At 38.2% G+C, this 25,777-nt stretch overlaps 2 protein-coding genes across 6 annotated transcripts in view; one reads left to right on the plus strand and one right to left on the minus strand.

Annotated features, from left to right (window-relative positions):
- kank4 (KN motif and ankyrin repeat domains 4) overlaps positions 1–25,777 on the minus strand; it is a 185,367-nt gene that overhangs the window by 147,970 nt on the left and 11,620 nt on the right. For 2 of the 3 annotated variants that reach the window (XM_062028249.1, XM_062028246.1), the window contains exon 1: positions 24,861–25,101. The exons of the other annotated variant lie outside the window; for it this stretch is intronic. The gene's annotated coding sequence lies outside the window, so the exon portion shown is untranslated. Of the gene's footprint in view, positions 1–24,860; positions 25,102–25,777 lie in introns of those variants that run through there. 3 annotated transcript variants of the gene reach the window in all.
- Positions 1–25,777, plus strand: part of usp1 (ubiquitin specific peptidase 1) — a 201,144-nt gene that overhangs the window by 143,323 nt on the left and 32,044 nt on the right. Inside the window, exon 1 of one of the 3 annotated variants that reach the window (XM_062028251.1) lies at positions 8,947–9,130. The exons of 1 other annotated variant lie outside the window; for it this stretch is intronic. In XM_062028251.1, the coding sequence (XP_061884235.1) occupies positions 9,097–9,130 (34 nt within the window). In that variant the 5' untranslated portion in view covers positions 8,947–9,096. Of the gene's footprint in view, positions 1–8,946; positions 9,131–10,790; positions 10,889–25,777 lie in introns of those variants that run through there. One more of the 3 variants, XM_062028250.1, reaches the window with a different exon arrangement.

The raw sequence follows: 25,777 nt of genomic DNA on the forward strand, positions 1-25,777 counted from the left end.
CTGTCTTGCACTCTACTTCTAGCATCTCCAATGTGTGTGTTCGACCCCTGGGAGCCCCTGGAAAGGTAAGAACCATGTTAGCAACAAAAGTATGTGTGTGCTTGAAGATGAGGGTTATCAAACTTCTAGTAGAACACAATATGTTGTAGAAAGTAGTGAGTGATACAGAAATATTGATACCGCCAATACCAGATCTCTATGCTCTAAAATCAATTCTCACATTGAAATATTGATACTTCTGATACTTTAGGTATTTGATATAATGCAGGGGTTTCTTAATCTTTTTGACCTTGGGCCCCAACTTTTCCACTACAGAGGGGAGGGGGCCCACTCAAATAATAACAATGAAATAGTAATCTTATTCTTGATTTTTGATGTTATTCCTACAACCTTGTTGAATGATATAAAAGCATGCGTTAATCACAAACATTATTATCATTATTATTTATTTAACACATAAACGCTTTGATGCACCTTAAGGAGTGGCAGCACATCACAGTAGCTCCTTTGATTTCCTTCATTTGACTTTAATTAATTAAATTAATTAATGAATTAAATTAATTAATTTATTTTTGGTATTAATCTCAACTTTTCTTGCTTTTTTTTATCACTTAGCTTTTTCCATCCAGCTGTATAATCACTCGCCATAGAGCAATAGGTGATATTTGTCTATTGCCTGGCCGCTTCTATGTTAGCTACCTATCTTTGTTTATAATGTATATTTTCTGCTGGATCTACTCTCTATCTTATGCTGCTTTTTTTTTTTTGCTGCAGCTGTTACATGTACCGTACATGGTAATTGGGATTTGTTGTATATTGTATATATAATATAAAAATATAATATAATAATATAATATATCAGTATATATTATATACTGTATATATAATACATATATGTTACATTTTATATTGCTACTATGGTAAATTTTTAGTGTACTTAATACCTGCATTATTATTTCCATCCTTACCCTTTCCATCCTTTGTAACTGAGCTACTTTGTGGAACAATTTCCCTTGTGGATCAATAAAGTTTGTCTAAGTCTAAGTGTAAACCTTAGGATTAGGTCAGATTGATTATAAAAATAAGTACTAGCCAAATATACTGCATAAGAAGGAACTCATAAATAACTGACTAAAAATACATCTCCATACAAATAGGTTGTGCTAAAGTAGATACACTAAAGTAATAATTAATATTTTTCTCAGTTTAACTATCAATAAAATTAAATGCAAATGCAAATAGAGTTTCACCACTTTAGCAGTGGTGGGCCGTCAGGGCCAGCAAATTGTAACAGGTTAATATTATTTTTAATTTACTTTCCCTAAATATATAAAAGTATTCATTATATTCTCTTCATGGCATATCACTTTACAGTGCTGCTGATTTTGCGTTGGAGCTTTTATCCAATCAGAATTCAGCTAGATTGTTCCCAGCACTCTATGAAATCTGCCGGAGGCCTTCTGAATCAACAAAGCGGTGTTCTGTGACTGTGTAGTGTAGATAAATGGGGAAGATACAGTTGATAGGCAGTTGCGATCGCCAATCAGATCACCAGTTGTTGACAGTGGGCCTCCCTAGGTTGCCACATGTTGAACCGTTGCACATGACATTAACGCCTCCTCCACCACATCCGAGTCATACCAAGGACTATAAAAATGGGACCCCATTACCTCCCTGCTTGGCACTCAGCATCAAGGGTTGGAATTGGGGGTTAAATCAACAAAAATTATTCCCGGGCGCGGCCACCGCTGCTGCCCATTGCTCCCCTCACCTCCCAGGAGGTGAACAAGGGCATGGGTCAAATGCAGAGGACACATTTCACCACACTTAGTGTGTGTGTGTGACAAACATTGGTACTTTAACTTAACTGTGATTGGATACTCACTTGTGACTCACAAGTGAGTATCCAATCACAAGTTGTGAGTTGCAAGAGCAGCAAGTGCTAGGCTGATCAGCCGAGCCGCACCGCAGCCAGGCTTGGCTAACATGGAAATCTGATATCTACTTGCTTTTTTAACCCATGTAGGCCAAAGAAGAGCACAACTTTATTAGGTGGCAGATATATACTTGCAAAGCCATTTTAAGAAGGACATTTCAGGAGAAGCTAGCTCTCGTAAGACAATGTCAGCCGACCCCCGAGCTAGCTGACCTGTCCCAGCCGGTCAGAGGGTTTGTCCGCCACCTACAATCGAATCAACTATTAGCAATGGCTTCCGGGTTCCGATGGATTCTGCAAATTGTGAGTTCAAATATTTTATTTCTTTATTTTTTTAAACTTTTAATACGTTTTTACAATTATTTTAATTTTGACATTACCAGATAGAGAAATGTTTTAATTGCTGATGCAAGTTTATTGATTTTTAAATGCGCCGGAAAGTAGCTGTTTTGTACATTGTTGAGGTGATCCAATGCACAGTAGTGCGCACGTGTGTTTCTGTATAGTATTTCTCCAGCTGTGGTGACATAATTTATGGTATTTTGAGAGGTATTTATTAAAGTCGGACTAAGTAGGACATCACTGAAGGCCTAGATGTGAAATGCACGGCCCGCCACGGCACTTTAGTCATAATGTTTGTGCTTAAGAAACTTCTCTATGACTTTAGCTCCTACTTCTTCTTTGTTTGATATTGTCATTACTGCCAAGAGTGGTGGAAAAGTGTATTACGGACTACAGCTGAGTAACACATATTTTTGGCGGCCCTATAGGGGGCGCTCGCGGCCCCCTATGTTTAAGAAACACTTTCATAATGTATATAATAAACAAGAACACTGTGTTAAGTAACTACATCATTGAGACCTTGTCTAAATGAAGCACGATTGGTGGGAACTACTTTTTCTCCCGCCTCGGTACAGTTAAAAAGTTAAAGTTAAAGTACCAATGATTGTCGCACACACACTAGGTGTGGTAAAATTATGCTCTGCATTTGACCCATCACCCTTGATCACCCCCTGGGAGATGAGGGGAGCAGTGAGCAGCAGTGGTGGCCGCGTCCGGGAATCATTTTTGGTGATTTAACCCCCAATTCCAACCCTTGATGCTGAGTGCCAAGCAGAGAGGTAATGGGTCCCATCTTTATAGTCTTTGGTATGACTCGTATAGTCTTTGGTATGACTACATGAGTACGTAATACACGAGCGCAGTGGCACACTATGCTGTGCTCAGTCATTCAGTCCGTCATTTGTTTATTTAAGAAAATAACTGACAGTTAAAATGAGTCACTCAGTACTATAAAACAGCAAGTGTACGTATCCTTAATCGAAGGCTATTTGGGGACACTACTGTGCATACAGAGTTGAATATAAATAAGATAACGCTGTGGTTCGCAAACCACCTCAGAAAACACTTAGCTCTCCAAGTACCACCATAATGACCAACATTAAAATAAAGTAGCGTAGTAGGCTTAAGAATTCATTAAAACAAGGCAGAGGTTTTATTTAACAAGTATATTTGATATTTTTGGCCACTGCAACATTACACACAGTTTGAACAGAAAGGCTGTGTTTGAATATAGGAAATTAAAATATTGTACTATAATCAAGTGATTGTTTGGCATACTACTAGATGGAGCCAGCGTACCACTAGTAGTACACGTACCACAGTTTGAGATTAACTGAGATAACGCATTCAGTGCAGAATAACGGCATCATTTATTTGCCCTGTGATTTTATATGGGTTGAAAATGGTTCCCTAAGAGCAGCAACACTCGAAATACACTACCTTTAAAATTTTACCAGACACATTAGGTATATTTGTACAAAGTATTGGTATTGGAGATACAAACCCAAATTTTACTCGGTATTGGGTTGGAAAGAGAATCAGTGGTGTCGCACATCACTAATAGAAAGTGTGTGATGAGGTTTCAGAAGTCGAGTATAGACAAGAAAATGTAAAATGTTTCAGTTAGGTTAAATACACTTAGGTAGGAAACGCAGAAAAAACAGTGTTAACTTTCACACTGTCGAGGCCAAGATTAGGCTACAATCAAACTAATCAAAATTGTGCATTTTTATCCTTTTTAAAAATGTTTAATACTACTTTTGTATTCAGCAGCTGAATGGCATAGTGATAGGCACATCTGCTTCACAGTCAGGACATCTGTAGCTCTGTTTGCACCGGACATTAAAGATTTTTTGGTAACTAGTCTGAGGTATGCCCTGCCTTTATCCCAAAGTAGACTATGATAGACTCCAGCTCTCCTGTGCCCCTGAGCAGGATAAAGGGTATACAAAACGGATGGACTCCTCTGACCCATGTTATACCTAACGAAGTGGGTGATGTCTTGTTTTTTCTTTGAGAACGTGTGACAGGTTTTTGGCTAGTTGACTTGAGCTCTTGTTACTCCAATCTGCGGATTCTGGTTCGATCCCTGGGCAGTGTGATGGGGGCGGATGCAGTTGCGTTACATTGGCATCTTGACCGGGATTAAGAGTGAGGTTTAGTAAATGTGGTTTTGCGGTGGCACGTGTATAAACCTTATTCACTCACCGACGCCTTAAGAGTCGTGCTGGACAACAAGCTCACAGCTCAGAGTTCTGGCTAACTTTTCCCAAGCACTCCTGTATCAATCTGCAAACCCAGGTTCGATCCACGGGAAGTGTGAATAAGTATTAATTTTGTTGACTTATAATATTCGTCTTAGTTATCGTCAACAAACTATTTTCCCTTGACTAAATTAAAACAATAAGTAATCAAAACAAATGCGCATTGACTAAAACGATGACCAAACACCTGACAGTTGAGTCAATTAACAAAAAATGAAGCGCAAATGTTGACGGAAATTATAATTAATTTTGTCTTGTAGATGGTGGGACTACTTCAGAATTAGTGATGTAACGATAAACTATATTAATGATAACTACAGTAAAACTCACAACAGTTAGTATTATCGTCTGATTGATTGATAACTGCACTTTGATCAACTCACGGCACCAGCTCCCTCACTTAGATTCTAACGTGAAAACAAGCTACATTGACGTCTTTCCTCATCAAAACATGACTAACAGCATTATTCCTAAGTATAAGCTCATGCTCCTTGTTTTCAAGCTTTCAAGGAAAATTTAAAGATGTCCTATATTTTATACTTTGTATTTTAGTCAACTAAAGGAGAAATATAATCTTAGAGAAAAATATAATTTAAAACATTTGTATGCACGTACAACACTTAAGACCTTCAGTATATCAGTATGTGGAACTCAATTTTGGAATGGATTAAGCAAAGAAATCAAACAATGTACTAATATGATCCACTTCAAGAAACTCTTCAAACTTAAAGTGTTCACAAAGTACAAAGAAGAAGAACCATGATAAACATTCTGAATTTATCTCATCCATCCATTCATTTTCAAGATAATCTTACTTATCTCACCATATGAAATATAACTTATTTCACTAATTATGTATTTATTTATTTGTATTGTTACACTTATGGATTATATTGTGAATAAATTGAGAACAGGAAGTGAACAAAAGTTTTAGCAACTGCTATGTAAAGGAAAAGGGGGTAGCATTAAATAAGCTCTGCTTCTTCCAACTCCTTTTCAAACATATTGAATAGAGGAACTGGAAATCGTGATGTATCATGTTGTATGCATGCATGTTTTAAATAAACTCAAACTCCTCTCAACTCAACTCAAATTTGATGTAATTTTAGCTGACTATTGTGAAATGTAGTCGACTAAAACAAGACTACACCTAAATCAATGTAGATGACTAAAGCTTAACTAAAAATAAAATACATTCTTATCAGAATGTATTTTATGACTAAAACTAAATTAGAAACTGCTGTCAAAATCAACACTGGGGTTAAGGGGGAGAATCCAGGTGGGTTGCAAAAACAGCAACAAGCTATGGTAATGAAATCTAGTCTTTCCTGTAAGGACATTTGAAAAAGATGAAACTGCCATGACTCCATTTAAAATCGCTAATCGCCATTTAAATTAGCATCAAGCTAGTGCATTTTGGACAAGTGGAGCCTTACTTTATGTTCCAGTGTTTTCTATTAGACATACTTGCCTTGTTTGCGTTGTAAATTACAACATTACCGAGAGGTAGTTTGGCTGAGTCTGCTCTTTGTGCTGCTTGAGTGATTGTTTCCTTGCCAAGTGTTTGTGCCGGTGTTTAGTCTGCCACCGGACGTGATGTCACATGCAACAAAGACATTGAAATATGGCACCGTCTGGTTTGACGTGAATTTGTGATGGAATTCGGTTGGTACCCACAAAAGTACCAAGGTTGATACACAACATCAGGTATTCTAAAAAGAAAAGAAAAAGGTCAACCTTTATTTCTATAAGTGCAACTTTGAGATTTTTCTAAACGTAATAGAGAGGATATGGGTTTCATGTTTTTAAAGTCAGATTTAGTAGACCACCTTTGAGCAAGTATGTGCAAAAGCTTACTGGCTCCATTTAAACACATACCAAGAAAGCCAAATGTTATTTCAGTACAGAACAGACAGGATTCTACCACACACACATCCGCAACAACTCAATACATTTGTGACTTGCAGCAGGGAGCGGCCACTTCCATCCACACTCAACCAGGACGTCCCTCCCTGCTCACGCCAGCCAATAAGACGACAGCATTTAAAGGCAAATTTACCATTAAGGAAGTCCCATGTTCCCTTCTGCTCTCTCTTAGCTCCTCTCCAAACAGTGTTTTTTCCTGCCTGTCAATGTCAGGAACCCATTAAGAAGTGTGCAGGGAGACAATAAAAGGATGGACCAAGCTATTGTTCCTCCCTGTTGCTTCTTGGGAAATGTCCGGTTGTGTAACTTTTTCAAGCGGGGCTGCAGTGCTCTGTATTATTTAACCTGACAACATGTGAGCACTGCTTCTTGATCTTTTTAAACTACACTTGTGTGTTCTGCACTGTGTTCAGAATGTTTCCATTTTAGTTCATCATCAACAAATCATTTTATACTGTAAAGTGTTTTCAAAGTTTGAACTGAACTTCACCTTATATTCCAACTAGAGATGTCCGATAATGGCTTTTTTGCCGATATTCCGATATTGTCCAACTCTTAATTACCGATTTCGATATCAACCGATACCGATATATACAGTCATGGAATTAACACATTATTATGCCTAATTTTGTTGTGATGCCCCGCTGGATGCATTAAACAATGTAACAAGGTTTTCCAAAATAAATCAACTCAAGTTATGAAAATAAATGCCAACATGGCACTGCCATATTTCTTATTGAAGTCACAAAGTGCATAATTTTTTTTAACATGCCTCAAAACAGCAGCTTGAAATTTGGGACATGCTCCATGAGGAGGTTGAGGTGGGCGGGTTTTGGGGGGGCGGGGTTTTGGGTAGGGGGTAGCGGGGGGTGTATATTGTAGCGTCCCGGAAGAGTTAGTGCTGCAAGGGGTTCTGGGTATTTGTTCTGTTGTGTTTATGTTGTGTTACGGTGCAGATGTTCTCCCGAAATGTGTTTGTCATTCTTGTTTAGTGTGGGTTCAAAGTGTGGCGCATATTTGTAACAGTGTTAAAGTTGTTTATACGGCTACCCACAGTGTGACCTGTATGACTGTTGATCAAGTATGCGTTGCATTCACTTGTGTGTGTGAAAAGCCGTACATATCATGTGATTGGGCCGGCACGCAAAGAAGTGCCTTTAAGGTTTATTGGCGCTCTGTACTTCTCACTACGTCCGTGTACCACTCTGTACAGCGGCGTTTTAAAAAGTCATGAATTTTACTTTTTGAAACCGATACCGATAATTTCCGATATTACATTTTAAAGCATTTATCGGCCGATAATATCGGCAGGCCGATATTATCGGACATGTCTAATTCCAACTTCACTATTTTACACATACCGTTATTTCCTATAACAAGCTACTTTTTTCCAACGTTTTGACCCTGCGGCTTATGAAACGGTGCGGTTAATTTATGGATTTTTCTTTGCAAACGGCCATAATGTTTTGTATTCACATTTTTTTCCCCCCAAGATGGCGCCCCTCTAGGGCCTGCTGCTTGCAGGAGCCCTGCACTATTGTGCATCTTCCTTTTACCTTCTTGAAGTTTCAATCCTGTTTTTCTGTGTTTTTTGCCTTTAGTGTCAGGCCCTTTTGGTACTGTGCAACAAGAGGTGGCACTTTTGTGACTTCTGCGGTGCTTTTTTGTGAACTTTTGGATCTGCCTGGGGAAGCCTTTTGGCCATATCCTTGTTTGCACCGGAGACCAACTGCTGGCTCTGTGTGGAGAGACCAGAGGAGATGCGGACAAAGAGACGAGGCTGTGGAGCTAGCGTTAAGCGTCAAGATAGACGATCTTCACGTGGCTGAATGAGCATGAGACACATCGGGCTCCCTAGACATATTTTCGCTCAGCCGCGCGGACCAGCCTTTGACCGAGAGATAGTGGGCAGCCTAGGATGGAGTTGGCTTTACCATGAATTGATTAACGTGGACCCCGACTTAAACAAGTGGAAAAACTTATTCAGGTGTTACCATTTAGTGGTCAATTGTACGAAATATGTCTTGTACTGTGCAATCTACTAATAAAAGTCTCAATCAATTAATCAAACTCTTGGTTGCTTTGTTGGGTCTGTTCCGTGTGGCCCACCACTATAGCAGACGATAGCGTGGACACACTGTATGTGGGTCTTGAAATGGTGTTTTTGTTTCGTTGTGCTGTTTGTCCATGCATGGTGGAATTGAATGTGCGAGACTTGTATCATTTATTGCTCATTTTTGTTTTTTTGGTTGTGTTTTACCTCGAGCTGTATGTAGAAATGGCGCCGCTGAAGCGGGAGCTGGTTGCATCAGCTGGTTGCATCAGATCTGTGCTCTTTTAATGTATTTCATGTCCTTTGATGTTTCCCTCTTGTTTTCATGTGTTTTATCTTGTAACTTGTTGTATCTGCACTACAACCACATAATTTCCCCATTGTGGCATGATCAAAGTCTATCCTCTTATCCTCCTAAATAGCTTTTATATTACGCCTACAGGGACATTGAAAAAGTGTGTTATTGTTTGTGCTATGGCACCATCTTTTAGACGAGTTTACTCATTGCAGGTGCTGCGGGTTGACAATCTCTGTTTTGTGCCGGAATTATATTTGTCGATAGCGTTTCTTCCCAAATGGATTCTTCATTCATCACACAAAGCAACGTTTGTAAGTTTTACAATATAACTGAAACTACTCATACTTACTAAACTGTTCCATGTGTAATGTCAGTAGGAGTGTTTCAATGCATATTTGTGTGTGTTATCTTAATGTAATCAAGCTAGCGTCGTTAGGATTAGCAAAGTTGGAAACTATGCTAAAATGTTTACAAATGTCTGTGTTAGTATTATTAACTTACAATGGTATTCTTTTTTAATTGTTTCAGTTTCATAATCTCACCAAATTGTCTCCGTGGAGTTATTGCGTCTGTTTAGCTGATTGGAGAGCTAGCTTCCGCAGCTAGTGGGTCCATGACGATGACTTTTGTTTTGTTTGATCAGCCGTTTTACTGCCGTGTTACAGGCACTTTTTGGAAACACGGTATGCAAATAAATATTTATAAAATCTTTGGTACCGGTTCATGTCTGCATCTTATGGTCGGGTGGAGCTATCCATTCATCTATGTTCTACCACTTGTCCCTTTTGGGGTGACTGGAGCCTATCCAAGCTGCATTCAGGCGAAAGGTGGAGTACACCCTGGATCTAAAATTTGGTGGGTGCAGTTTAAATACGGGTGGGCTCTAAAGCCTGGGAAGTATGGCACTAGTTTACTCAGACATTTCTTATATATGACATTCCTTTCTAAATTCTGAATAATGTGAAGCCAACAACCAAAGTAAGAAGTCTAATGCACTGTTATATCTTGATGATTATTCATTGAAATCACGTTGATTAAACACTAATATCATTGTTACACACAACAATGCAGAGTCAAAAGCCCATTTGTGCATGATCAGTTGAGCGTGGATATTGTACCAGGACTCATGGGGTCAGTGTTAGCCTGCGCTTTAATCGTCTCAAATTAATTTACCCACAGAACAGAACTGATAGTTCAGTGCACTTTGGTGTAGCTGGACCATCCTGCGAATAGCCCTTGGCGTGCTTACAGAGCTTTCATCACAAATGTGCTTTCAAAGCAAGGATGAAAATCTGCCTACTTTGGCAGCAGCATCAGCAGAGGCTGGCGACTTTCCCAAAAATGGGCGGGATCAACCACCACAATAAACCTGTGAGTTGTTGAGGGTGAGCAGAGCGGCTCTCAGCATTTAGTCAATAGTAAACAGACATTACCATGGCTCGACAAACGTTAATTTTGCCATGTTGATGTGTAGGGAAAAAAAACTAAAAATTTTTTTGGGAAAGTAACAAAAAATATTCAAAACATTAACTGCCAACAATGGGTGACTTTTTTGTCTTTTCAGCAAACTCTATTTAAGCCATAATTAAACATTTCCTAAAAGTGTTTTCGTGTTAAATTCTACAATGTCAATGTGTTATTCTTTCACTGACATTTGACAATATCCCAAAGCCAAACAGGACATATACTGTAAGTCTTTAATTTTTCAACAGGATTAAAAAAAAGGTGATTATGTGCCCTTGAAGCACACAATAGGCTCTTGCACCAAATAAAGTTCCCCTGTGTGTTTCCACCAAAAAGTACCCGGGTAGATTTTGTTCTTTAGGAATGTTTCGGAGTTCCTCCGAGTTAAGCGGGACTTTTCCAAGCGGCCAGGAATCTTTTCGGGGGCCGGCTGTGCTGTCGAACGCTGATTGGTTGAACACAGTTGGGGGCGTTCCTTAAACTTCTCTTTCAAACACACGACCGCCATTGGAATATAAGCGACGACTTGTTTATGTCAAGACGTGGACTATGGTGTGGTTTGTTTTCCCGGAATGCAAAGGAATTGGATCGGACATGGCGTGAAGGTAAAGACATGTTTAATCTATTACTACAAAAGGTACAAACGAAAAGCGCGCACAAGGCGGAGATACAAACTTAGCGTATAAACAAAAACTAGCACAAAGGCAGAACTATGGACATAAAACCAAGAAAACGCTTACTGTGACGTGAAAAAACGAGCATGGAACAATGGCATGGAATACCAGCATGAGTAACCGGGGTAACAAGGGTAATGTCGCCAGGCCAACTGCCTGGCAACTACAAGCTTAAATAATATGTCATGATTGACAACAGGTGCGCGAGTCAAAACAAATCAGGTGCGTGAGTCCAAATGAATCAGGTGAAAACTAATGGGTTGCTATGGGAACAAAACAATGGAGCGTAAACAGAAACTAAAGGAGTCTAAAAACCAAACAGAATATAGCCAAACAAAACATGATTAAAAGACATGACAGTTTATTTCTTATTTTTTGTGTATTTTTGTGTAATTGTGGGGCATCTTTGTGCTGAAGAACGCTGATCAGTGGAACTATCTTGCAGTATTTTTACTAAACCGTAGTCTTTAAACTGTATCTATGCAGTTTAATGTTGTTTATTATTTTTTTACAAACTTAATTTCGATACCCGAAGCTACGGGAAGTGGACAGACTCTTTTAAACGTATTTACGGAGAAGTATGAAGCCGGACGGACTCAGCTGCTTACTACGCTGACTTTATTGGATAAATGTGACAAAAAGGAGGCAGTACACGAGTGGAACGAAGGTAAATGACATCAAATATAAACTATTTATTATATGTTGTAAAAGTAATCAGTGACACTCCATGTGTGTAGTTTTTAGCCTCAACCCGAGTGAACAGAATGCTAATGCTAACAAACTAACGCAAAAGCCGATGTGTTCGTGTTGTCTGTGTGAGATAAACACTGACATTTACTATTTATATATTGTTATTTACAGCTGAAATGGACCAAAAGGAATTGCCTGACCCTCATATATTCAAAATTTACTGAGAGGACAGCTTTCTGACTGTTGGACATTGCAGACAAAAGCCTGACTTCCTATAAAACAATTTGGTACACTTTATTTGATAAATCTATCGTTTCGTATTTTATTGCTTTGTATTTCAATTGCTTACTTTTTAGTAAAATAACTCTGACCTGATATTGTCTGTTTATTTACATGATATCAGTGTAGAAATATACCAAACCATTCCTCCATACGTCATCAGCTTGATTTGTATAAACTACCCTAAACTGTGAAATGCGATGGAAACACAAACCACACATTTCTACAGGAACCTATAGATCCGAACTTTTGGTGGAAAAGGGCCTAATTTTAGTCCTGCAGTATAGTCAATCACCCTTGCTATTGAACTCAATGCAACAACACACCTCATGAGCTGGAGATGATTCTGTAAAAAGTGAGGGATCAACCAGGTATTACAAGCTGGTTAATAATCGCCAAGAAATACACAGGCTACACACTCAGATCTCAGTCAGTAGTGGATTACAGTCCCCACAAGGTACCCTCTGATTTTGACAAGGCTTAGTAAAATGTGATCTGGTCAGATAAGGCATTACTTGTAGGAGTGCATCGATTCGTCGACGCTGTCAAAAAGATTCAAGAGTAAAATTTGTTGTCAACAAATTAATTTTGTCGATAATAGCCGGTGATGTCATCGCGCGTGTTTTTCCGAATGGAAAAAGACATGCGCAAATCATTGCAACCGGTGAACGCCGAGTGAACCATCATACTTCAGCAGACAAGACAAGCTTTGGTAACTTGTCAACTGTTTTAAAAAGGTTTTATGATAATATATTTGCCAAATAATATATTGCGGAAATTGGTTTGAATCGATATTAGTGTTGAATCCAGAATCGATTCCGAATTCAATCATCACCCTAAGAATCAGAATCAGATGTTGTTGGAAGATTCAAATCCCTACTACATGGCGTATGTATGTACCGTATTTTCTGGATCATAGGGCGCAACGGATTATAAGGCGCACTGCCGATGAGCGGGTCTATTCAGGTCTTTTTTCATACAAAAGGCGGATTATAAAGCGCATTAAAGGGGTCATATTATGATTTTTTTCTAAATAGAAAACACTTCCTTGTGGTCTACATAACATGTAATGGTGGTTCTTTGGTCAAAATGTTGCATAGATTATGTTTTACAGACCATTTTCAAGTCGCATTCAGACTTTACTTAAATCAATAACGGAGCAGCATCTTCTCATCCGTGGCTCACTAGTGCAACAACGCCGGAAATTTGTCCCGTGAAAAACCGTCTGACCGGAACTCTCTGATAACTAAAGTTCCGTGGGTGAATTATGTAAACCCACTACACTGGTAGTTTTTAGCGCTTCCATAGCGAGATTTAAGTTAGAACTTTACGCTACTTTATATTACAAATGGCAACAGCAGAGGATGAATGCCCCATAACAACAAGATAGTGAAAAAGAAGAAGCTTATCGACTATGGTATCGGCACGGACTACAGTGGCGGATGTGCGCACATTTTAAGAACTTATGCAGATCTCAAATACACATCAGAAGGTACGAAAAGTTGGTTTTGCATAATATTGTGGAACAAGACGCCAGGTAATATGTCTGCTAATGGGTGCCATTTTGCGGTCCTTAAACACACACCATAGTAATACTTGTATATCTGACTACGGTAGCCGCAATGGGCCGACAATCCATCAAGCGGCAGCTTCAAAGTCATACTAAAACATTTTGACAGATTTTTGAGTGCCGTGTGTAATGTTCTTTATTTTCAATGGAACATTTAAAGATGTGTTGTTTACTGGCGTCATATTGCAGTCTACACGTATCTCTTATGTGTGACTACCATCTACTGGTCACACTTGTCATTACACCATGTACCAAATAAAATTGCTTTGAGGTCGGTAAGCACAACCAGAATTATTCCGTACATTAGGCGCATTGGCGATTTTTGAGAAAATGTACTGTTCGTTTGTATCTTCACTTGTTAGCAGCATGACTTAAAACCTCTCAAATAAAATAAATTTGAGTTTTTCCAAGACACTTTACATGAGTGGATCCACCTCACTTAGTGTGTGGGGCAGAAAGGGTTGAAAGCACAGTTGAGAAATGGTGTTTAGATTTGATACAATGTAATTATAAGTCCTATAACCAGGCTTTCACTTAGCTGATGTGTGTGCACTGTGTGTGTTAGCCCTGACTCCCAGCTCTCATCTGTGTGTTCTTAGCTACAGTATGGGTTTTTTGAGCCTCTCTGAGTGACAGAAAGAGATTTTAGGGAGTCCCTCTTCCTCCCACAGCGACACTAAGAAGCCCTAAAGCTCCTTAAAACCGGCCTCTGCCACGTGTTTGATGCAATAACATCACTTTTAATAACTCCAAATACTCTAGTGATGATACCCACCCGAAAGAAATCCAAACTTGTGTCGGTCTGTAGGGATCTTTGTCAGGCACAATAGAGATGAACACCACCAGCTACTACCACCACTGGCGGCTTAGCGGCAGAACATTCTGCCCCCCCTTTTTGTCTCTTTGCATTACCAAGGAGGCGTAATAATGGAACAATAATTCTCACTTCTTTAGCCCTCAAGCGATCATCCTAACAAAGGTACTGTGGCTCTTAGAGTCCCTCAGAGGTGTCTTTGACTGAACCACATGAAGCATCTGTCTCACATCCTAAAACAATTATGTTTTACATAATGCATATGTTCCTTGACTGCACTTAAATGTAGAGTATATGTAGAATATATTTATATTATTTATATATTCTATATATAATATATTATATTATTTATTATTATTACTGTCTATTGTGAGCGAACTGTGGTGCTGAATTTCCCCCAGGGATCAATAAAGTACTTTCTATTCTATTCTATTCTATTCTATTAATCTATAATCCACATAAACACAAATCTGGTTGTTTAAGGCCACAACCACCGAGACGCACATTGTTTATATTCTCCATAACTAGTGACATTTGGAGTTTTTCAAGGGTTCCATTTGATTAGCAGCTTAAAAAAATCAAAGGGTGTGCGTTATAGACAATATACGATATCAAATATATATTAATTTGGCCGACCATAGAGTTTTTAATACTATCGAGTTATCGTGATAATTAGAGATTATCGGCCAAATTAAAGCATTTATCGGCTGATAAATGCTTTACAATGTAATATCGGAAACTATCGATATCTGTTTTTTTTTATTATCTGTATCAGTTTTTGTTTTTGTTTTTTAATTAAATCAACATAAAAAACACAAGATACACTTACAATTAGTGCACCAACCCAAAAAACCTCCCTCCCCCATTCACACTCATTCACACTCATTCGCACAAAAGGGTTGTTTCTTTCTGTTATTAATATTCTGGTTCCTACATTATATATCAATATATATCAGGGGTCACCAACCTTTTTGAAACCAAGGGCTACTTCTTGGGTACTGATTAATGCGAAGGGCTACCAGTTAGATACACACTTAAATAAATTGCCAGAAGTAGCCAATTTGCTCAATTTACCTTTAACTCTGTTATTATTAATAATTAATGATATTTATCTTTGTGGAAACACTGATCATCTTAATGATTTCTCACAATAAATATATATAGAAACAGACAAATATCAATATGCAACACTTTATTTTTATATTTTCTCTAAGTGCACATTTTTCAAATTGAACATTTTCAAATGATCACTTCTAAGACAGTCTTGTGAAATCACAATATCCCATTTTAACTAGCTAGCCACTAACATTTTTTAACAAATCATGAATTACTTTGCACCATGTTTGTACAAATAATAACTCATGTAAAATACAAAAGTAAACTCTCAAATTTTTAAATCATGTCACACTTTGAACTGGACACCAAATCTGTTATCTGTTTCTTTGTCAGTTAGTGGGAAGCCTGGCATTGCATGCTGTTAACTAGTGTGTTGTACTCTGGTGTGTAACTTGACACTGCAACTCTGAGTGAGTCTTGCAGATGTGCATCAGTGAGGCGTGTTCTGTGTTTGTTCTTGATGAAGTTCATGTCAGAAAAGGCTGATTCACAAAGATAAGATTTTTCCTCATTGTTTGCGGAACCTTCTTAATCTTTTGGACATATTTTCACAGCAATCTGGCCTTAAGCTTAATTATGATAAATGTAAAATGTTAAGGATCGGAAATCTAAAGGGAACGTCCTTTCGAATGGAATGCAAAGTGCCTGTTTTGTGGACAGATGGACCAGTTAACATACTTGGTGTTGTTGTCCCAGAAAATCTGGAAGATCTAGGCTCAGTAAATTATGATAATCGACTAAGAAAGCTGGACAAAATTATGCAATTATGGAAAGGGAAATCCCTAACCTTGTATGGTAAAATGTCTATTGCCAACTCGTTAATTATTCCTCAATTGAATTATTAGTTTTTGTCATTACCAGCTCCATCACAAAACTTTTTTAAGATTTATGAGCGGAGGGTCTTCGATTTTGTCTGGAACGGCAAACCAGAAAAGATTAAAAGAAAGGTTTTGTACAAAGAGTATGAATATGGGGGCCTGAAACTTCTCAACCTTGAAGCTATGTGTCTGTCTTTAAAAGTATCAATTGTTCCAAAGATGTATTGAAACATTGAGTGGTACACAAATGTCCTGTTGGACAAAAAACATGTACTGTATCAAAAGAAATTGTATCCTTTTTTACAAGTGATCCCCTCCCAGAGAGTCTGCTGGGTAACATGGCGGGGTTCATAAAGGAAACAATCCACTCATAGTGGTGTTTTCAATTTTATGTGCCAGAAAAAAGAGACGATATTTTGCAGCAGTTAATATGGATGAACTCTAATATTGTAATAGATGGAAAGCCTTTCTTTTGGAAAAATATGTTTGAAAGAGGAATAATTTTTGTCAATGATATTATCAATGAGAATGGTAAAATTATGAAGTATGATGAATTTAGAGCTATGTATGGTGATGCTTGCTCAAGCTTTTCCTTTTATCAACTAACTGGAGTAATTGGGAAAAGATGGAAACAAATAATTAATTATGGAACTACTAAATTATTACTTTGTAAACCTCTAATAAGAAATTCTAGTTGGCAAAAAGGAACTAAAATAAATAGAACAATATATCATTTTTATTTAATAAAGAAATCTTTGAAGGCTGCCTCATACAACACAAATGGAAAATGGGAGGACTTTTTTGACTGCCCGTTGCCATGGGATGCCATATTCAAACTAATCTATAAAACCACTATCGATGTGCAAAATCGTTATTTTCAAATTAAAATTATTTATAACTTCTTACCCACAGGGAAAATGTTAAAATTATGGAATATGACAGAGTCAGATGATTGCCGATTTTGTTGTCAGGAGCCTGAATCCACCCTGCATTTGTTTTGGTATTGTCATATTGTGTCTTTGTTTTGGGTGGAAGTTGAAAAAATGTGTTTAAGGATTGGTGTGTTTATGAAGCTTAATGTGGTTTCTGTTATTTTAGGAGAGTTCATTGACAATCATGATTTAGTCAATTTAATTATAGTACTCGGTAAAATGTTTATTTTTAAGGCCAAAAACAGATATTCACTTAGTATTACTTTCTTTAAAACATTTATTCAGTATTTTCTAATTTTAGAAAGTTACATGGTTGAAAACGATAATGATGCCAAAAAACATTAAAAAAAAGATGAGAAGTCCTCAAAGTCTTATTTTGAAAGTATAATTATGTTTATAGATTATATGATATCTGTTGTTGTGTTTCCTAATTTGAGTGACCTGGACATAATCTGGACTGTACATAAATGCTTATTTTGAAAATGTAATTTTGTTTATAAATTATATGCAATCTGTTGTGGTCCCTAATTTTTTTCTGTGTACATGAATGAAGGTGTGTGTTGCTGAGTCCGACTTGGACATTATCTGGACTGGGCCTGGTTTAAAAAACCCTTTAAACAAATCTAATTTCATTGACAACCTGGTCTGTTGAAGATAAGGCCCTTTTTTAAAAAATTAAATAAAATAAGATAAATAAATAAAAAACATTTTCTTGGAAAAAAAGAAAGTAAAACAATATAAAAATAATTACATAAAAAATAGTAATGAATGAAAATGTTAGTGGACCAGCAGCCTATACAATCATGTGTGCTTCAGGGACTGTGTCCCTTGCAGATGTGTTGTCTATGTTGTGGGAACCAGAATATTGGTAGCAGAAAGAAATAACCCCTTTTGTGTGAGTGGGTGTGGATGAGTGTGCATGGGGGAGGTTGTTTGGGTTGATGCACTGATTGAAAGTGTATCTTGTGTTTTTTCTATGTAGATTTAATTTTTAAAAAAATAAAAAATAATTATTTTTTTATTTTTATTTTTTTTTACAACAGGCCCGCGGGCGACTCATCTGGTCCTTATGGGCGACCTGGTACCCGCGGGCACCGCGTTGGTGACCCCTGATATATATCAATACAGTCTGCAAGGGATACAGTCCGTAAGCACACATGATTGTGCGTGCTGCTGGTCCACTAATAGTACTAACCTTTAACAGTTGATTTTACTCATTTTCATTAATTAATAGTTTCTATGTAACTGTTTTTATATTGTTTTACTTTCTTTTTTATTCAAGAAAATGTAATTAATTTATCTTATTTTATTTTATTAATTTTAAAAAAAAGGACCTTATCTTCACCATACCTGGTTGTCCAAATTAGGCATAATAATGTGTTAAATCCACGAGTGTATATATCGGTATCGGTTGATATCGGTATCGGTAATTAAAGAGTTGGACAATATCGGATATCGGCAAAAAAGCCATTATCGGACATCCCTAGTGATAATGCATGTTGATGGCACATTTTACTTGTGACTCACACAAGCAAACAACCACAATGTAAAGTCTTCACAAGCGAGCTAGCGACTAACGTCCCTCCACACTGTGAGCCATTATTCCTCTCCCCTCTGGCGGAAAATACAGTTTCTTACAAGTATCAGTATCACTGGACGACAGGAATAGCGAAACATGCTACACTAGACACAGTAGAAGAATACAAGAAGCCATGCTAACCGCTAAACTATAGTGCTCCAAAGTACTGTAGGTGGGCATAGGGGTGGGCGGAGCGATATAAATATCGACAGTAACGATACAAAGAATAGTATCAGCATATGGTCAATATTACAGGGATTAGGTCGATATTTTTTTAATATCACAATTTTATTTATTTTTTTGTCATTTTTGTTATTGTTTACAAACTCAGGAAACAAGTCTCTGGACACAAGGACTTTATGTACAAAGACTAAAGGATTTAAATCAGAGCACTCTAACTCTTGACTTGATATTGCTCAAAATATTATATGTGATAAAAACTTATTGGGAAATATTTATTGATATTGGACCCCACTATTCTTTTTTGTCTGAATATAATTGTGATCAAAAATGTTTTAATTTAATGATCTTGAAAATTTTAAGTAAAAATATCAACATTGGTATTGCCAATACTTCCTGTGTAACTACCGGTACTTGATATTCAATCAATCAATCAATCAATCAAAGTTTATTTATATAGCCCTTAGCCACAGGTGCCCCAAAGGGCTGCAGAAACCACAATGACATCACATATCTGAACCCACATCCAGGTAAGGAAAAACTCAAAACCCATCCATCCATCCATTTTCTACCGCTTATTCCCTTCGGGGTCACGGAACTCAAAACCCAAAATGGGAAAACACAGAAACCTTGGGAAGGGGTCACAGATGTGGTAAAAACCCCTCCTGGATGCCAAGTGGGTACAGTTATTGCAAATTGTTCATGATAATGTGTATTGGATTGATACCTAAATGTGTAGTGTCACCCGAAATGAATGTTAAGTAGCCAAAACAATAGAAGAATAAGTGCTTAGTAGATTTTAACAGACGTGTAGATAGAACCATGTTACAACAGAAAGGAACCAGCTACTAACTGGAAATGATATTAATAATAGTTTTGGGAAAATAATACAAGCAGAAATAGCGCAATATGTTACCGCAGACATCAGCAGCCAAATAAGGAACCTGTGTTGTCAGTTATGAAACTGTTCTATTATCATTTATATGAAAGTGAGTGTGAATGATTGTCTATTTGTGTTGGCCCTGCGAATAGGCGGCGACTTGTCCAGGGTGTACCCTTCCTTCCACCCGAATGCAGCTGGGATAGGCTCCAGTCACTCCCACGAGACCCCGAGAGAGACGAGCGGTAGAAAATGGATGGATGGATTACAAATAATATATTTTGTTATCGCAGGAGGCTGCAATATATAGATTTTAGGTTATATCGTCCATCCCTGTTGGTAACTGGAATAGGGCCATAAACAAGGTTTTTCTTAAGCCACAGACAGCTGAGGGAGTACAAGATGTGTATGTTTGAGTGTGCATGGACCAGACTTTCACGCTCAACAATTCACTAGCTATGACACTTCGTTTAACCCCAACAAAAGCCAAAATTTTCCCTGTTGCTCGGTTAGAGTGAAATGATTACCGTATTTTCCGGACTATAAGGCGCACTTAAAATCCTTTTTTTTCTCCTCAAAACTCGACAGTGCACCTTATAACTCGGTGCACCTAATGTACGGAATAAGTTTGGTTTTGCTTAACGACCTCATAGCAATTTTATTTGGTACATGATGTAATGATAAGTGTGACCAGTAGATGGCAGTCAAACATAAGCGATACATGTAGACTGCAATATGATGGCAATATGACTCAAGTAAACAACACGCACATTTTATATGTTGCATTGAAAATATAGAACATTACACACGGCACTCAAAAATCTATCAAAATGTTTTAATACGACTTTGGTAAGCTATGAAGCCGCACCGCTCGATGAATTGTACTGTGCTTCAACATACGATTATTATAATGGTGTGTGTATAAAGACATATTATCTGGTGTTTTGCTTCGCAATATTATGCAAAAGCTACTTTTCTTACCTTCTGGTACATGCAGATGTGTATTTGGGATCTGTATAAGTCCTGAAAAATTGTGCGCATCCGCCTTTGTAGTCCGTGACGACACTGTAGTCGATACGATTCTTCTTTTTCTCTATCTTCTTGTTAGGGGACATTCATCCCCCTGTTGCCATTTCTAATATAAAGTAGTGTAAAGTTCTAATTTATATCGGTCAGTAAACTCGCCATGAAAGCGCTAAAACATACCGGTGTAGTGAGTTGACATAATTCACCCAAGGAACTTTAGTTATTAGAGTGTTCCGGTCGGACGTTTTTTCACGGGACACTTTTCCTGTGTTGTTGTTGCACTAGTGAGCCACGGATGAAGAGATGCTGTTCCGTTATTGATTTAAGTAAAGTCTGAATGTCATTAAAACAGTTAACTCCATCTTTTGACACTTCTTCCACCCCCGTCCTTACACGCTACACCGCTCCAACAAAGATGACGGGGAGAAGACGCTGCCGAAGGTGAGCCACGTAAATAAGACCGCCCACAAAACAGCGAATCCTGAAGCGGCTGTCAGAAAGCGGCTTGAAGATGATCTGTGAAACATAATCTATGCAACATTTTGACCAAAGAACCACCATTACATGTTATGTAGACCAGTGGTCCCCAACCTTTTTGTAGCTGCGGACCGGTCAATACGGTAAGCCTTCTGTGCGATATCAATACCAAACTCAAGTAATTAAACTAAGGTATTAACTTGATGATGTTATGATAACTGTGATATTTATTGCACATGATCAGGATTATCTGCATGAACAGTTTTTTCAAAAATAAATCCGATATTCAAAAAAGCGCGATGACAGAACTTTCACATCAGATCATCATAAAAACAAAACAAATTATTTGTGTGAAAGCAAAACCCTGTTTTGCTGATTATGTTTCCCCGGCACATCTTACAGATAATTTTTCCGTCAGCTTCACTTTGCAACTCACACATTATAGCCTCATTACAGCAAGGCGTCTCAGGCCGCGAGCCTGCAAGATGAAATGAATCACCTCTCAGCACCTCTAAGGACATCATACTGACACACACACGTAGAGTAGCGGATGGGATGAGTCAAACTAGATGCATTTGACAATGTGTACAGTATGTGAGTGAATAATAATCAACACATATGGATGGCGGCTTCCTATAGTTATTGCTTGAATTTACATGACGTCACATCCGGCTCATTAAATATGCGTGGTGTCCAGCCAGCCATATTTTTCTAAATAAAGGGGACCACAAAAAATGGCATTACTTGCTTTATTTTAAGAAAAACTCTTACGGTACATTAAACATATGTTTCTTATTGCAAGTTTGTCCCTAAATAAAATAGTGAACATACAAGACAACTTGTCTTTTATTAGTAAGTAAGCAAACAAAGGCTCCTAATTAGTCTGCTGACGTATGCAGTAACATATTGTGTCATTTTCCATTGTATTATTTTGTGAACATTATTAAGGACAAGTGGTAGAAAATTAATTATGAATCTACTTGTTCATTTACTGTTAATATCTGCTTGCTTTCTCTTTTAACATGTTCTATCTACACTTCTGTTAAAATGTAGTAATCACTTGTTCTTCTGTTGTCTGATACTTTACATTAGTTTTGGATGATACCAAAAATTTGGGTATCAATCCGATACCAAGTCGTTACAGGATCATACATTGGTCATATTCAAAGTCCTCATGTGTCCAGGGAGTCCAGGGACATAGTTCCTGAGTTTATAAACATAATATACATTTTTAAAAAACGGAAAAAGATTTTTTGATGCTAAAAAATATCGACATAATCTTAGTAGTATTGACTAGATATGCTCCTGTACTTGGTATCATTACAGTGGATGTTAGGTGTGGATCCACCCATGGCATTTGTTTACATTGTGACACCGGTGTGCTACGGTGTGTAGTGAAGCATGTTTAGCTATTCCTTGTACTGCAGGGATGATACTTGTAAGAAACATACTTTATTTGTCGCCATGGAGGCGAGGATTAGTGATTTGGAAGTAGCTAAAACACTGCCGACTGCCGATGGACTTTAGCCGCTAGCTATCTAGCCATGTCTTAAAGCACCTCTTCCTGAGGGCGTTTCAGTGTCATAGTTTCACCTCTAACGTTAGTTTTTAAGCCAAAATGCGTCCATTCTCCCTTTTCTGTCTACACACTGTGTCTGCTTGTAAGTACTCCTTGATTGTGTGCCGCCGAACATGCCCGTCTGCTCGTAAACCAGCAATGACATGATGTGACGACGACGGGGGGGCGGTGGACCGGTACTTTTTAGAGGCGGTATAGTACCGAATATGATTCATTGGTATCGTGGTACTATCTATATATATATATATATATATATATATATATATATACATATATATATTTCTTAAAACACATTTTTGCTACAAGTGATTCGTAAAGCACCAACTTTGCGAATTTAAATAAAAGAAAGCAAATGTGAGCAAAACCTGACAGAGTCAAGCTTTTACCAAAGGCAGCATCCATTAACTAAGCTTTCAGCACATACACAATGTTGACATCTATAGTTATATTTTGATAAAGACGGGGAAAAACAGGCGTACTGGTAAACGGCGCGTGTAACAACAACAAGGCAAGGAAACATGGCTGTAGACACTAATTTAAATCATGAAATACAACCTTACCCAAGCAAAAACTATGCATATTTATCCAGGAGAATCTTGATACCAATTTCCTTGACCCGTCAACACACAAAGAAGTTGTAGACCTCCATGCTTTTCCAAGTTTTCATCTGTTTGTCGTGTAGAATGATGTCTGGAGCACACGATAGTTCGACATGTCGAGGAACTCTACCTACAGATGATCCTTGATATCACTCGACAAATCTCTTTTTGACAAAATATAGGGATCTATTTCATTACATAGTCAGATTTTTTGTAAGAGAGATCTAGGGCCCTTGGGTACTGAAGAGTTTGCGTGCTGCTTGCTGCACAACAGCCATCAAACTTGGTTGACCAACAATGGTTTTCACTTCCGGGAAGAAGTCACATGGTGGAATACAAGCAATTGGATATTTTAACGATTGGGTTGCTCTTTTTAAAATGAATATCCCACAACAATTTGAACCTGGTCAGTGGATTGCTGATTTCTTCTTTGCTTTTACATCTTGAGTTGATTATGTAAGCAAATGAAACATGCATCCATAGTACAGACAAACACACACTGGCACTGCAGCGGCTTGTAAACAAGTCTCTTATAGCGGTAGTGTGTCGCTTTTTTATTGTGTAGCCGAGGTTTGCCAAGCATCCATGGCCGACGCTTTGTGGCAGGCATGCAGAGTAACGACCAGGACTGACTGTGAATACATGCACACGCTGAGCGAGCGGAGATGGAGGGAGGCGGGGAGGTTGTAAATGAGCGAGAGCGAGGGAAAGGCACAGCAGAGATGCAAAGTGAATGCATGCATGTCTCCAAGAGCACATATTAACATTCAAAACCATCTCCATCCATTTTTCCACTGATAAGCGCCTACTGTAACCACATGCACATGCACCAGCTGTAAGACATTAGTCAGGTCAGCAGGGAACTTTACTCAAAACTGGCACAGATAACGAGGAGCTTGGGAAAAGGGACCGACTCGCATTAAAAGAGACATGAAAGACAGGCAAAAAAAAAAATAGTGAAGGTGTGTGAGTATGTGCACACGCATCTGCTTGTGGGAATGGCCTTCCTATTCCCTGTGTTTGCAGTACGTATGCTGTAAATCCCTGGCTCAGAAAAATAAACAGTCAAACAAAAGAAGAACCTCAGCATACAAAAGGCTGAAAGAACCTAAAATTGTCTGTCTAGATCTGGGTATAAATACTTAAATGTTGGCTTAAGGTTGCACATATGGTGCCGAAAAGAGCCACTAGAAAGTCTTTCAAATGAAAACGTGTTAAGACAATGGGTATAGAAAGTTGAAAGAATAGACGAAAAGAGTAGGATAAAAGAAACCAATAACAGAATTAGAGTGGAAGATGAGGAAGAGTGAAGGCAAACAATACAGGGAAAAAAATGTACTGTACCACAATTGTTCTTCCCTTACCTCTGCAGCTATGTTTGGAATCCTTTGGAAAATAACGGCACCTCAGCTGTGCTACAGTCCTTCACTTTCTGGCTCTTTCCGAAGTAATTGTCGTTATCGTGCCAAAGTGTGCCCACGAGGAGGGGAGCGTCTACGTCCGTGTGTGCGCCTGCATGTGTGAAAGCATCCTCGCTGCTGATGAAGAGTGGTGAGTGAAACTACAGACGGGAGGGCAGACAGACCGACTGAAACAGGAGAGCAGTGAGAGTCGAGGGCAGACTGAGTAGGATGGAAGGGTTACGACTTCCTAACATCACAGCGGCTGAGTGGATACACCCACCTCTTCAGCCTGCATCGCATAGGGGTTGCTCAGATGCTTTAAACTATGCAGAGAGAGTGAAGTAGAGAATGTGCAGGTCAAGCTTTAAAACCGTCTGCATTAAACACAAATGCATAATCGAATGAGTTTTCGCTTGGCTAAACGTCACAGTTCCTATTAAGATATTCATGTTTAGAGTATGTACTCAGCGTACCCATGACTGGAAGGGAAAACTTTTTTCACTGTGGTAAATTCCTAGTCCAGTGTTTCACATACATTCATTTATTTGTGGCGGGCCGTCATAAATACATTTCGACCGCTGCAAATAGATTTGGCGCGAACGGATGGCATCATAACTCTGCTTATTGAAGGGGCCAAAGCGTCCACATGACTGAAATTTCACTAACAAGTTCATCAATGTATTTTTTGTTCCTAAAAATTAATCTGGCAGTCATTCCCCCATAATAACAATTAGTTTTTGAGTAATCGGATTAAATAACCATATTTTTCGGACTATAAATCACAGTTTTTTTCATAGTTTGGCCGGGGGTGCGACATATACTCAGGAGCGACTTACAGTATGTGTAAAATTATTAACACATTACCGTAAAATATCAAA

The sequence above is a fragment of the Entelurus aequoreus genome, linkage group LG19, assembly GCF_033978785.1.
Source record: "Entelurus aequoreus isolate RoL-2023_Sb linkage group LG19, RoL_Eaeq_v1.1, whole genome shotgun sequence".
Lineage (NCBI taxonomy): Eukaryota > Metazoa > Chordata > Actinopteri > Syngnathiformes > Syngnathidae > Entelurus > Entelurus aequoreus.